This window comes from Eumetopias jubatus, unplaced genomic scaffold (genome assembly GCF_037043125.1).
Source record: "Eumetopias jubatus isolate StellerSeaLion01/CBP00866 unplaced genomic scaffold, mEumJub1_p1.0 scaffold_11, whole genome shotgun sequence".
Classification (NCBI taxonomy): domain Eukaryota; kingdom Metazoa; phylum Chordata; class Mammalia; order Carnivora; family Otariidae; genus Eumetopias; species Eumetopias jubatus.
The window spans coordinates 45911692-45925822 of record NW_028274817.1 but is presented as its reverse complement, the minus strand read 5'-3'; the positions used below and the strand labels follow the sequence as shown (position 1 = coordinate 45925822).

Sequence of the window (14131 nt, the reverse complement as noted above, 5' to 3'; positions counted from 1 at the left end):
CAATGGTTTATAAACGATCTTTTGAGAAAAATTAGGCCAAGGAGCAAACCTTTTCCCACACCTTGCCACACAGTTCCCTGGCTCCCTGGTTTAAATGGTCTCTCACGGGAATGACAAACTGATAAGACTTTACAACCAGGGTACTTTCTAATGCTCAAACCCCACTGAGATTTCTGTCAACATTGAAATTATTCGATTATTCCGAAGTAGTGGCAACCAAGTAATAATACTATAGTCTCAAGAACTGTCAACTCATCAAGATCCTAGTAATAATATCACATTTTTTCCACAGTGAATTCCAATTAAGTACCTCTTCACAATCAAAAAGACTCAAATTACAGAGGATAAAGTAAAGCCCTAATGAAAGTGAGTAGCATGAGCAGTAAATTGGATCAGAAGCCTCCCAACAAACTACATCCAGTTTTGCTTCTGTTAGCTGAATAAAGCATACCCATCATTTTACCTTTAGTTTTGTTGTAAGCTCTTGATGGACACATTCCCTGCTCTGATCCAGCATCCGCTTCAGTCTTGGCCTCTGCTCTTACTTCCTATAAGATAGGTCCTTCTGGAAGCTGCCTCTGCTCTTTTTCTCTTTTAGAACAAATCCAGTTTGTACAAGAGGAAGCCTTCCTCCCTTTCAAGTGTCTGTTGGGTTAGGGTTCAGTGCTGGTCTAAGTATGAGGAAGTAAGCAAGCCTCTCACTAGCCATCACCCCTCTGAGGAAAGGGTGAAATGGCCTCTATTGCTAGATCATTGAGTTGGAGGATTACCAGGATTTCCAAAGTCTGGTTGCCCCTTCTTTGACTGCTTTCCCCTTAATTCCTCGTGATCCAGTCCAGACACACACAGCCTGAAAATGTGGTAGTTCTTCCTTAATCATCACTGATCCATCCACCAATAATGTGAAAGGAGGTGCATCTGTCTTTATGTCTTCCTGAAGGTTGGCATGTGATGGACAGTCTGCGTTAGAGGGCAGTTGCAACTTCTTTGTGAAAGGTTCTAAATTTTTTTCTAACCATATCAGCAGCTGACAGTCAATTTGACCACAAAAGATGCACTGTGAGGGCTGACCCTCCACTTCACTCAGAGAGTGGGGGTGGGGGTGGAAACCGGAAGTGACATGAATGTTACACACACACACACACACACACACACACACACACACACTGTTGTTCATATAAAGAAAGAGGAGGAAAAATAATGGAAAAACACAGAGGTCTTCATTTAAAATACAGAGTTCCAGCACTATAATGTGCTCTTTATTAAACTACAAATGCAAGGATTTTCATGTGGCCACCTTGTGCAGCCTCCCAGCTCCCTGTGGAGCAGCAGAATTCATAAAGAGGATGCTTGTGAGTAAGAGTTCAGCCATCTTACAAACTGCACTATGCCAACGAATTGATACGAAAAGCACTTGCAGGATCAGTAAACTAAACCACCTTTGACCCTATCATTGCTCAAGCTAAGAGAAACACCATTAGGGACAACACCAGAGCAAAACTCAGAAGACTACACAGCCTGCCTATGATTGGGAAGAGTCCCGGAGATGCTAGTTAGAAATAACCAGTCAGTCATAGTTCAAATAGCTACTTAGCCAGACTATCCAAGAAACATCATTCTCTCTTTATTTCTCCTTTAAAGCATTACTTAATTGCCCAGAAAGAGTCTGTCTATTCCCTTTTCTCCCCAGGGGAATGGAAGGAAACTCTTGTTTCTCTCAGTACAGTCTACCCATCAGGCATTTTACACTCATTATTTCATTTATTTCTCTCAACACAGCTGAGGAAAGTGAGACTCATGGAAGTTGTGTGACTTGCCCAACCTCATCCATCTGTGACTCCATAGCCCTTGCTTTTTCTGTGATACCTACCTCATTGCCTCCCAGATATATATATATGTATGTGTGTGTGTATATATATATATATATATATATATATATATATATATACCCATCATTTTACCTTTAGTCATCCCCAATGGCTATCATCAAAGAGCAGTTGGGACAGACCCCTCTGCATCTTCTAGGAACATTTGGCGAAAGAGGAAATGGTGGTAAGTTCAGGGGATAAGAGAGAGTACAGGATCCTGGAGCATTTTCCTCTGCAATCACCCTCCAAGCAAAAAAGGATGATTTAGCTCTGTTAATTGTCAACTGTACTTTTTCCCACATGTGGACTCTTCCTAGTCCTGCCAGATTTTCTTACATTTTCCTTGAAGTTTCCACAAGGAGATCCTAACTGGTGTTACTTGCTGTTTTCTTTTCAGGATTTGTTTCATTGTTGATGGGATAAAAGCACAAGATTAGATGGAATACCCACCCACTCTTATCCCTAGGGTTGTTATTGCATACTGTGAATACAATGTTTTGATCGAAGGTACTTTCTTTTACATTATGAAATGTTGAAAATAGTACAGAGAATAACACTACACTCAAAAACTCACCGAGCTCTGTAAAATCCTAGCACTGTGCCATAATTGCTTCCGGTGTTTTTCAGAAATAAAATACTACCCATAGAGTCAAAACCTCCTTGTATACTCCTCTATAACTAATCCCCTCCTTCCTCAGAGGTTAACAATATCTTGAATTTGGAGTTTATCATTCCTAGACATGTTTTTATATTATTCCTGGATATGTAAATATCCATAAAAGGTATTTAGTATTGGTTTGCATGTTTTACATTTTTATATAAGTGGTACATATTCCTCAGCAACTTGCTTTTCTTCTCAGTATAATTTTTTTAAAAGATTTATTTATTTATTTGAGAGAGAGAGAGAGAACTCGCCCCAGCACGAATGGGGGGAGGGGCAGAGGGAGAGAGAGAATCCCAAGCCGACTCCCTGCTGAGCTCAGAGCCCCACATGGGGCTTGATCTCACCACCCATGAGATCATGACCTAAGCCGAAATCACAAGATGGACGCTTACCCGACTGAGCCATCCAGGTGCCCCTCCCAGTATAATGGTTCATGATTTATTTATCTTGGTAGCTCTAGTTCATACATTTTGATCTATTTCTATATGAATAAACTATTCTGTATGATGAATTCATCACACTTTATTTGTCCACTCTCCTATTGATGGATATTTAGATAACTTGTTTTCAATTATAAACAATGCTGCCATGCACATCCTTGTACACGTGATCATATATTTTCACTCTCAGAATGAATTCTCAGTTACTCAGACAAAGTGGCAAACCCAGGTCTGGCTTATCTGTTGGCCTATGTGCTTTGTGTTATCCCTTGTTCCTGTTTCAGTCCTGTCTTCCTGAAGTTTTACTATGGAATCTGGTAGAATTATCAACTGTCTGAAATTAGAGTACAGTATGATGGGCTAAATTTATATTCCCAAAAATCTCTTTTCAGTTCCAAGAAGCATCTCTCAGGTTCTGATTGAGATTTTCACTGAGAATTCCCTGGCCTCGGAACCAGAAGAGAAGTCTTCTTTAGAATATAACCATAACAACACAGAAACCTAATTACTCTTGCTAAGTTCCCAAAAAGCTCTATTCAGGCACCAGGGAAACCTAATTACTTGATAAACTTCATGGTCAACGTGACAGGTGACCAAATTTGTGGTGAAGCCCTCCAGCCAAAATCGGTTTTCTGGCTGCATGTTAACCAGGGAAATTCTCATCTCCTGCAGTCCTCTCCAAGAGGTCTCGGGTCTCTGGTTCTTCTTCAGCCTTTCATCATGCTAACATTGGACCTGAGAGCCAGAAGTTTGCACTCAGCATCAGATTGGTGGTAATACATTCAGCACTGTCCCTCTTCTCCGAGGGTGACTCCTGGGGTGTCCGTCTTTCACTCTGGACTTGAGTGGCCCTTTGGCTTTCTTTTTCAGTTTAGTTTTTGTTTTCCCTGGTTTAAATATTTGCTGTATTTTCTCTTTCGATATTAAAATAACACATGTTCATTATAAAACATGTTTCAAGTACAGGAATATTAAAAAGAAAACATCAATTACAAGCTCATCATCCAAGGGCATTAATATTGGGGCATATTACCTTTCATTTTTTTTCTGTGCATTTCTCTTAGGTTTGAGATCACATTGCACATAGTATTTGCAGTTTACTTGTATTTCTTAACATTATCTATCCATCCATCCACCCAACACACCTTTTCCCCAAAATATCTAAAGGTCTTGTTTAACGGTATTCCTGATTATTTTTCCATGATATTAGGATCTCTATATAAGCATCATTTACCAAGTCAGAAAGTGTGTGCATTTTGCATTTTGAAATATATTGACAAAGTAGTCTCCAGAAGCACTTTACCAATTTCCACTCCAGATAGCAGTTTTTGAGAGCCTGCTTTTCCCATTCCTTTATCTTCTGCTCCATTTCTAGTCAGTTTTTTTACTCTGCTTTTATTGCCGACTAGTCTGTTTTTTTTCATTGAGCCAGTGAATTTCAGAAGAATTTCATTCTTCTAGGGATGAGCTAATTGACTAGAGTTTATTTTTTTTAGGGAAGCAAGGCAGTGAGATGAGCTTCTCCTTGAGGTTCAGATAAGCAACATTAACTCTCAGGGCATCTGGTGATGCTTCTCAGAGTAAGAAGGAAAGCCCGGGATTAAGGCTTTTGTGTTTCAAACACCCTCTGTCAGTGCACATGAACCTCTATAGAAACTGAAAGTCACACGTGGCTCATTTGTTTCAGGGTCCTCAGAGAAGTTCTCTCTCCCCCTCCCCTGATGGCTTCATTTGCATAACCAAGCAGCTTTGGAGTGAATTAGGTCAGTGTCTTGTCTCTAGCTTCTTGTTGAGCACTGACTCACTGAAAATTCTAGCTCTCCCTTCTTCCCAGGAGTTAGCAATCAGATCTCAGTATAGCATCTTTGGGCAAAAAGCAGCAGGTATCTGCTTTGGATGACTCTTTGGAGAACATCCGAACTGGTTTTCAAAAGGCATATCTTCCCCTTATACCTAAGTCACTTCCTGGTATGGGTCTAGTCCACTGAAAGGAAAGTCTCTGTAGGAAATTTGCTCAAATGGAAATAGTAAATCATAGTGATGATAACTTAAAATTGCACCAAGACCCTCGAAGTGGATGGAAAATTGCACTGGTTCTCACCATACAGGGTTTACAAAGGGCTCCAGACGAACACATCACTAGCCATAAGCAACGGAATTTGGACTTTAACATAAACAGCTTAAACAGTTTGACTATAAAGGGGGGGTCAGAATAGAACAAACAGGGCTAGCCTTAAGGGATCCTGTTTTGGTTGAATGCTTTAGGTTCCACGAGTATTTGCATTTTGTGGCTTATCAGGAGGATGACATTGTTTTATCAAATAACTGAGGCTCCCGAGAGGCTATAGCACCCTTGTTTCAGGGGCTTGGCATGCAAAACAAAGGCAGACGCAGAACAAACACACAGCTAAGGGCACAGAGGACAGTCCCTCAGCTTTATAGACCCCTGCCTCTGGGCTCTGCGGCTGTCCTGCCTCTGGAAACACACAACATGCCATAGAGATTTTGAGTGTGGAGAACTGGATGATCAGGACTGGGCCAGGCCTGGGGACGCCTGGGTGGCTCAGTCAGTTAAGCGTCTGCCTTTGGCTCAGGTCGTGATCTCAGGGTCCTGGGATCCAGGCCTGCATCGAGCCACACATAGAGCCCCACATCGAGCCCTGAGCCCCACATCGAGCCCTGCATAGGGCTCCCTGCTCAGCTGGGAGCCTGCTTCTCCCTCTCCTGCTCCCCCTGCTTGTGCTCTCTCTCTCTCTGTCAAACAAAAAATAAAATCTTAAAAAAAAAAAAAAAAAGGAAACTGGACCAGGATTCCATTTGGAGGTCTAATAGCTCATCCAAGGATGTTTTGAGCAGGGCCACCAATCCCTTTTATTCTAAATGCCACACCATTTGCTCTAGGCAGACCCACTCAGGCAGAATAAAAATAATAGCAAACATGGAGATATTAGCACTTACTATTGCCAGGCTTTAAGTGTTTTATATATATTAACACAGTTACTACTCACAACATTCCTATGGGGAAGGTACTAGAAAAGTAGGGGGGAAGGAAAAAGGGAAAAGAACAGGGGAAGGAAAGGGCAAGAATAATCCAGTGCAATTCAACAATTGTTTATTAAGCTCTGACTCTGTTCCAGGGGATGCGGTAATGAACAAGATAAAGGGGGGGGCGTATAAGAAGAGGGAATACAGGAAAAGGAGGAAGGGGATGGAGAGGAGGAGGGAACGGAGAGGAGGAGAGGAGAAAAAAGGAGATGAGAAATGATGAAGACAAAAGAAAGCCGTGCACATGGTAGGCAACGGTAATAGGAAAAACCTTCCCCATGACCTCAAGGGTTGGCCACACTGTCTGGGCTGAGGCTGAGGCTATTTTCTTCTGGCCCAGTCTTTTACCCACATTACCACGAGGTTGGCGCACACACAATCTTTCCAATAAGCCAGCTCCGCTCCTGGCAACATCAGCCCGATGCAGCCCCAGGCAGGTAGCTTACACCCAGGGTTACTTAGCCTGGGCTCTTCCCCAGTTTACAAAGGCTGAGGGCCTCTGGTGGCATGTGAGCTTTTACTGTCTTCTCCATCTGCCCCTTAGATTTTCTTCTTCTAAGGGCCTCTGGACACAAGTCAACCTTTTGGGTCTTCAGGCAGTATTCGACCAAATGGCCTATTTGTATCTTACTGCCATCAGCGAGATTCCTGTGCTGCCAAGTTTTGCAGGGGTGCCCCCTTCCAACATTTGCTACCTGTTCAGATGGTCACCTCATGTCCCACTTTGCTCTTCTTGTCTCCTCCCCTCCACAACCCGACTCGGAAGGAACCCTTACAGCCCCTTCTGATCATTGCGAAGGACTGCCAGGGCCTTGCGCTGAATGACACTCCCACCCTCTGTCAGTCTCCTTAGCCAGCAGACTACTACATGGCACGAGCCATGCTTTCTCTCCGGCCTTCAGTGGGGGGGGGGGGGAGGTGTCCCATGAAAAGTATTTGTGGCGGCTGCCCAGCCCCCGCCATGCCCCAGACCCACCTCAGTCCTGACTTAATGCAGGTAGCTTCCCAGATGCATTGAGATGCCAGGACTTTGAAGGTGTGACTCGATCTCAGAAGACACTGGCCCTGGAGACATATTCTTACAGTCCAGAGAGGAAGGACAGTCTGAGCAAACCCCACCCTTTCACAGCCACTCAGTTCCCTTTTTTTGTTTCCTGACTTAAACCAATGCCTTTTTTTTTCTTCTTCTCAGCAGCATGGTATCTGGTTCCCTGCTGCTGCCCCTATCCCCCCCAACCCCCAGCTGTCCCCGCCCTTCATTTGCTTGGGACCTCTGACACTGCTATCTTGAATGTGCTCTGAGAGAGCCCTGCTCAACATTACTGGGGCCACTGAGACTCTGGATGGGGCTGGGTTGAGCAGACAGGTCATCATGCTGACCTCCCCGAGGTAAAGGGACCACGTACCTAAAGAACTGTGGGGATAAACAGCAGAGAGTGGAGACTTACAGGAAGGATGGGAATTGCAGACCTGCAAAGACAAAACAAAGGGTCTAATGAGGAAGAGTGCCTTTAGAGCCTCCTGTCCTTGAAGGCACAGGAGATTGGGGGGGGGGTGGTCACACTATTTAAGCTTGATAACAAAAGATGGAGAGTGCTCATAAAAGGGACCCCAAAGTGCAGAGCCTGTGAGAGGTAGAGTCAAGACTTCCCCCTGCTGAGTCATTTTCTAAGAAAGCATTTTTTTCCTACAGATAAAAATGTCTGAATGTAAGCCCACACAAAGACTTGTGCCCTTCCCCATTTTCTGTGGATGTTGATTTTCTCCCTTTCAGATTCTGCCTGAGGGAGTAACTCTTTGTGTATACCTTTCTCTTTAATTCTGTAAATCTGTGAACCCGACTAAACGTGTCACTCAAAGCCTGAATGTGTCCTCAACTACTTCCTCGCCTATGTTCTAAGCCCCAGTCGTCTCTTGGAGGCTTCCCCTGGGACATGCAGCCAATAGTGTCCACAGACCAGGATTGCCGTGGAGTGCCGGCTGACTGGGCTGCATGCCCACCTTGACACATCAGGCACGGCCATATTTGCCCCCCCCCCCCCCCCCGCCTCCGTGCTGGATCGAAATGTAGGAGCAGAGCACGGACCTCACTAGAAGTCTGTCAGAGTTTTTAAGGCAACAAGATTTTGTTAAAAAGCATTTTGTAGGAATGTCAGAGTGGGTAATCCTCACATCTGCACAAGAGAGACGGGCAGTAAGTGTTGCACGATCTCCCTATTTCACTGACAACATATATCGTTTTACTAGTCACCTCTGAACAGCTGCTCTAGTCGCCTGTCTGAGAGTCGGTCACAGACATTCTCCTTCCCTCTCCTTTTCTTCAGTCAGACACTACCTGTTGTCACATGGCCTGTCCCTTCTCAAGATCCATCGGGGGGTGGAGACTGGAAATTAACAGGCGTACATTGGGGTTCTGGACAAGGGAGAGTGGGACAGGGGATAGGGTAAAATAAACCTAGGCACATTTTTTTTTTTAACCATCTGCCCATGAGCACTTCCCTAACACACTTGTCTAGATGATTGAAGGGCTGCACTCAAATAGTGCAAATAAATGGCCTGGTGTCACCTCAAAAGACTCCCAGGGTAATATAAGGTTCTGTTTTCGGTGGTATCCTGTTCAACATTTTTACTAATGAACTTTGAGGAAGATACAGAAAGTAGCCTAGCTAATCTGCGAATGGTGCAAGGCCGTTGGGTGAGCTAGATTGGATGACGGAACCGGAGCAATCGGTTTGCAAAAAGATCTTGATCACCTGGTGTGATAAGCCAACTTCACCCAAGGGTATTTTACCAGAGCTAAGGGTCACGTCCCATAATGGGGCACCGAGTTGAACCTCAAAAGACTCCAGGTGAAAGTGGGATAGCCGGAGCATTTGTGAAAATGGTTCAGAGGTTTTTGCTGATAGTAATAAAGAGAAATGTCATATCAGTAACATAGCTGCCAGAAAATCCAAGGTGATATGAGGCTTGCTTGTAGAAGGCCACCTACTCTGCAAGGTCAGGCCAGATCTAGACTCCTGTGCTCAGTTCTGAGTGCCTCATGTTAGGGAAAAACAATGAGCTGGAGCATGTCCAAAACAGAGACCAGGATTAGTGAAGGGAATCAAAACCAAAGGCACATCACACAAGGTGTAATAGAAAGAACTGAGATTGATTACACTAAGAGGGGCCATGTTCACCGTCTTCATATTCGCATGCTACTAACATTAAAAACCTCTAGAAACTCCTCAAAGGCCAGTAAGACTGCCTAAGAGCCCAAAGAGAAGAAGAAAATGCTGAAACTATGGGCTGGCTGTTTGGCAAAGAAACTTTAGGAAATGTAGCAGCAGGTAGGGGTACTGTTTTCATTAACTCCTTCCCAGAGACTATCCAACAAAAAGGAGATGATCAGAGAGTCAGCTCTGGACCCATGGGTATTTCTGGAGAGTTATGCAAGCAGGAGACCCCAGGCTCTCACAGTTCCATAGCCCCTAATCACTGGTACCCCCTCCTGAGTCCCTGCTCAGTTGTCTCTCTTCATTAGCCTCTACCGTGCAGATACCCCTGCTTGCCCTGTGTGATGTCACGGTTAGGTGCAAGGCTGTGGTGCTAGACCTGGGATGAAATTCCAGCTCCACAAAATAACCACCTGTGTTGTGCTGCAGTTTCCTCACCCGTTAAATAATAATAATGGTACACACTGCTTTGGGTTGTTCGGATTACAAGAGGTAGTAGATGAGGTGTTTAGGAAAATGCCTGGTATATATTAAGTGCTCTGTAATTGTTAGCTATTATAATTTCCAGGCCACAACAGGCATATTGTATAATGGTAAAGAAACCCAGGCTCTGGAGTCAGATCACCTGTGTTTGTATCCTGGCTCCACTAAATACCATGAACATTGGGCAAAATGTTGACTAGCCTAAGGCCTCAATTTTCTCATCTGTAAAATGGGAATAATAGTACCACCTACCTCCTAGAATTACTGTGAGAATTTTATGAGACAATCCATTTTATTTATTTATTTTTATTTTTTTAAAGATTTTATTTATTTATTTGAGAGAGAGAGAATGAGACAGAGAGAGAGAGCATGAGAGGGGGTAGGGTCAGAAGGAGAAGCAGACTCCCTGCTGAGCAGGGAGCCCCATGCGGAACTCGATCCCGGGACTCTAGGATCATGACCTGAGGGGAAGGCAGTCGCTTAACCAACTGAGCCACCCAGGCGCCCTGAGACAACCCATTTTAAATACTCAGTACCCGGCAGTCTTTCTCTGCTAGACTCTTGAAACCTAGCACATGACTTTTGCCAGGTATGCAGGGAAGGGAAGAGCTGCTGGATACTATCTCTTGGCCTGTTGATTGCTATTGTACGAACTGGACAGTTTGTCACTTTTCAGAACCCAGGGCAGCCAACTTGCTCCTTCAATGAAAGGGGGCTGCTTGAATGCCGACCGTTGGTACTATTTTACAGAGTACTTTGTAATTATACATTTATGAGATTATTTGATCATCGTGTCCCTCCCCTAGAACAGTGCCCAACACAGAATGGGAATTCAATTAACATTTGTTGAATGGACCAGCCAGCCATGTGATAAACGAATTAGAGCACTGGCTCCCTCCAAGCCTTCAGTTAACCAGCAGTTCACGGTCTAAGATATTCCCAGTGTCCTTGATGGGAAACAGTAACGGAACCTGGGTGTGTAGGGCCCCTCCCTTTGATCCTAGTCCTCCCTTCTCTCGGAGATAGGGACAGGGACGCCCGAGGGTCTAGAACGAGCACGGCTTCCCTCCTTTAACGCTGCTACCTAGCGGCGTCCGCCAGAAGTGAAGTGAGGAAAAGCTGCAAAGCTGGAGGATCGGAGCAAGCCGAAGATAGGATCCACCTCAGGCCGAGCCCTTCCTTAAGCTCCCACCCACGGCTCCGAAGCGAGTCCCCTCAGCCGCCAGAGGGCGGTGCTCACAGAGTCTTAGACTCTATGATCCTCCTCGCCGACTCCCATGAGCAAGAGCGACCAGAAACCGCCTATATACTTCCGTTTCCGGCCCAGCCTCTTTCTTTCCGTGCCGATAGCGCTCTCGCAAACATGGTAGGACCCGGGGCGGTGGGCCCGGTAACATCCAGTTTAATCTTTTCGCCCACTTTGACCGAGGCCATCCCAGGCTGGCTCTAGGCCCATGTGTGGACTCGTACCAAAGAAACCCATTGTTGCCGGGATCGACCCCGAAGGCACTGGGCTTCGGGGCCAGGAAATGAAGTGATGGGATCAAAGAGGTAGACTTAGCCGGGGGTGGAGGGAACGTGCACGCTCTCCACTTCTGGGCCCAGCGGAGGCCGCTGGACCTGAAGCACGTGCGGCCGTACCACCTTCTGGTCGAGTGTTGTGTGCTAGCGAGGGGTCTGAGAGTCAAGCCCTCGTGGGATGTCAGCTGGGTCGGTTAGGGCGTTGTGCAATTGGTATCTGATAATGCCGCTCGTTCTGAACTCTCTCTCCTAGGTGAACGTTCCTAAAACCCGCCGGACTTTCTGCAAGAAGTGTGGCAAGCACCAGCCCCACAAAGTGACACAGTACAAGAAGGGCAAAGATTCTCTTTATGCCCAGGGTAAGACGGTCTATACGTAATGCGGTTTTAATCATTCGGGAACTCTCATAATACCTGAGCAGCCCCGTGCCCCCCCCCCCACCTGGGTATTGTTATTTCTGCTGGAAAACCCAAGATAAACCATGTAAGAAGACTTTTCCGTGTGGCGGGTGTGATTATACCTAACAAAGAACTTGGTTCTCCCAGGAAAGCGGCGTTATGACAGGAAGCAGAGTGGCTATGGCGGGCAGACTAAGCCGATTTTCCGGAAAAAGGTTAGTTGTAATTACTATTTGACATGCTTCCCACTTACTGTGGTAAAGACCTTGCATTTTTCTCCAGCCCACACTTGCACAGTACAGGTGTGTGGTTTCAGTGAAGTGCTCTACCGTGACCTGTCTACTCTAGTAGGCAGTGGAGCTGGAGTGCAACCCGGATCTGACTCTAGTCTACAGTCCTGCACTGTCTGTGTTCCCTTTTTTTGGTCCTTCCCTTTTTGAAGAGGCAAACATCAAGTAAAGGAAATGTGCCCTGACTTCCTAAGGACTGAAGTTTGAGTACAGCAGTGAATCCTTTCTTTGCCCTGTTCCCTGTCATACCCTAGTGAATCCTCAGCCCTTACTTGCAGTGAGAATTGCTCTTACTTTGCTTCTCAGTTCAGAAGCCTGCAGTCTGCTACCTATCTCATGAAGTTTTAAAGCTCTTTAACATCCTTATCTAGGCCTTCCGCTGCCCTCCTGAATTCTCTCGTCATTCAATCATCCAGGCCAAATGAGTTCCTGTTCTGCCCTAGGTGATTGGCTACCCCTTAAAGTACACAGTGCCTGGAATAGCATTCCTATGAACACAGCATTTCTTGTTTGGCGCTTTGCTCATTCAGCCTTGTTCCAGAAAGTACTAAGGAATAATGTTAGTGTTCGTTTAGGTGCCAGAAATGGTTTGATCTCAAGGTGGTACAAGGAATGCCAGATCACCTTTTCACATTCAGCTAACTTGTTGAGAAGGTGGGAAGATTCTGCCTAGGCTTTGGCTTTTCTGAGAACTGTGAACGGGCAGAAGTAGAATTCTGATTATAGGAGTAGACTTAAAAAGTTCATTAGTGTATGCTGAGTTAAATAAATACAGTTGAATGCACATAAATTGTAGACATAATTTTAGGTAGTCTCCAGAGAACTGATAGATTTAAGTAACAATTACTAACCCTAGTGAGAAAGTTATGTTTAGTTCACGGTGTCGTACACTTGGTTGACCCATTTTTGGTTGTGGGGAGTACCAACTATGAGCTGGTGAAAGGCCACAAGCTCAAGGTGGTGTGATGAATCCTATTTGATAAGCTCTTTGGGATGTTTGATGGGAATGGAGAATTTGATGGCAATTAGATAACCACCTACTTGCTATTAAATTTCCTCTTAAATGCACTGATTTTTATATTTCTATTTTCTCCCTATAGCTAAAGACAAATTGCCACAACTCGGTCATTTGTAGAGCTTCTCTTTAAGTAGTACTTAACCCAACAGTCCTATTTCGAAGAAAGATTTTCTGCAGTGATTTATGAAGGGGTTGACTTCATTTTTTTCCAGGCTAAAACTACAAAGAAGATTGTGCTGAGGCTTGAATGTGTTGAGCCCAATTGCAGATCTAAGAGAATGCTGGCTATTAAGAGATGCAAGCATTTTGAACTGGGAGGAGATAAGAAGAGAAAGGTATATAATTATGGGTGGAAGGTGCAATCTTTTCTATTGGGAGAGGTGAACATTTCTCCCCACTTAATGATGGTGGAATCAGGAATGGGGCAATCCTCTTAAAATAACTAGACCCATAGCTGAAGGTATGAAGTTTTTGGTGGGTTTTGGCATGAGTAGTAGAGGGATAAGGAGGAGACTTGACTTAATTAAAAGGTGGTGATCCCTTTAGGGGGATAGACCGTGTACTTGAGAGAATAGAAGTTCTTTGCAAAATAAAAAAACTCACTTTTTTTTTCTGTTCTATTACAGGGCCAAGTGATCCAGTTCTAAGCTTCATATTTTGTTAATATTACGAAGACAATAAAATCATGAGGTTATGTTCACTTCATTTGGTTGCAGTTGGTCTTTTAAGAGGGAAATAAACTAGTGCCATCAATAAAACTCCCCTTGTGGGGCAGTTTATGTTTGAGGATTCTTCTGGGTACTTTGCTAATTTTGGATTTATTTGATCTGGTTGAACTCATATCAAACATGGTGATTTTCCAATTTGGCACTTTCAGTTAACATGGGGGTTTCATGGGATTCCTTTCGCTGTTACACAAGGGTTATTAGTTATCATGGGACATAGAGTCCCATGAAAACTAACAGTTATATCCACAGTGAATGTAAAGTTTACCAAGAGTGAAATACTTACTCTCCTATACCCTTGCTACTTCAGTCATCTAATGAGGAATTTAGGCCCAGTTTTCTATGCAGAGCATTCTATATGTATTCTAAGTGCTCAGACCTAACTCTCCTCTAACATTTCTCAGACCTTTTGATGTACCCCCTCAGACTTCAAAGTAGACATAAATTCTCAGGTTGAAATAACT

General features: G+C 44.5%; 2 protein-coding genes across 4 annotated transcripts in view; one reads left to right on the top strand and one right to left on the bottom strand.

Annotated features, from left to right (window-relative positions):
* Positions 1 to 7142, bottom strand: part of BTK (Bruton tyrosine kinase) — a 31295-nt gene extending 24153 nt beyond the window's left edge. The window contains exon 1 of one of the 2 annotated variants that reach the window (XM_088028703.1): positions 6994 to 7142. Coding sequence is in view for 1 of the 2 variants with exons in the window: in XM_028095792.2 (XP_027951593.1) it covers positions 464 to 517 (54 nt within the window). In the remaining variant the exon portion in view is untranslated. Of the gene's footprint in view, positions 1 to 463; positions 1017 to 6993 lie in introns of those variants that run through there. The other variant, XM_028095792.2, reaches the window with a different exon arrangement.
* Positions 7143 to 10970: 3828 nt separating this feature from the next.
* On the top strand, positions 10971 to 13733 carry RPL36A (ribosomal protein L36a). Of its 2 annotated transcripts, XM_028096373.2 has the most exons (5): positions 10971 to 11081; positions 11490 to 11595; positions 11782 to 11849; positions 13155 to 13277; positions 13569 to 13733. In XM_028096373.2, the coding sequence occupies exons 1-5, from the start codon at positions 10971 to 10973 to the stop codon at positions 13587 to 13589; spliced, it is 429 nt and encodes a 142-aa protein (XP_027952174.1). In that variant the 3' UTR covers positions 13590 to 13733. The 2 variants fall into 2 exon arrangements, 1 of the variants encoding a protein (XP_027952174.1); XR_015769439.1 differs by lacking the exons at positions 10971 to 11081; positions 13569 to 13733 and adding an exon at positions 11088 to 11266 and having other exon boundaries at positions 11782 to 13236.
* The last annotated feature ends 398 nt before the right edge of the window (positions 13734 to 14131 follow it).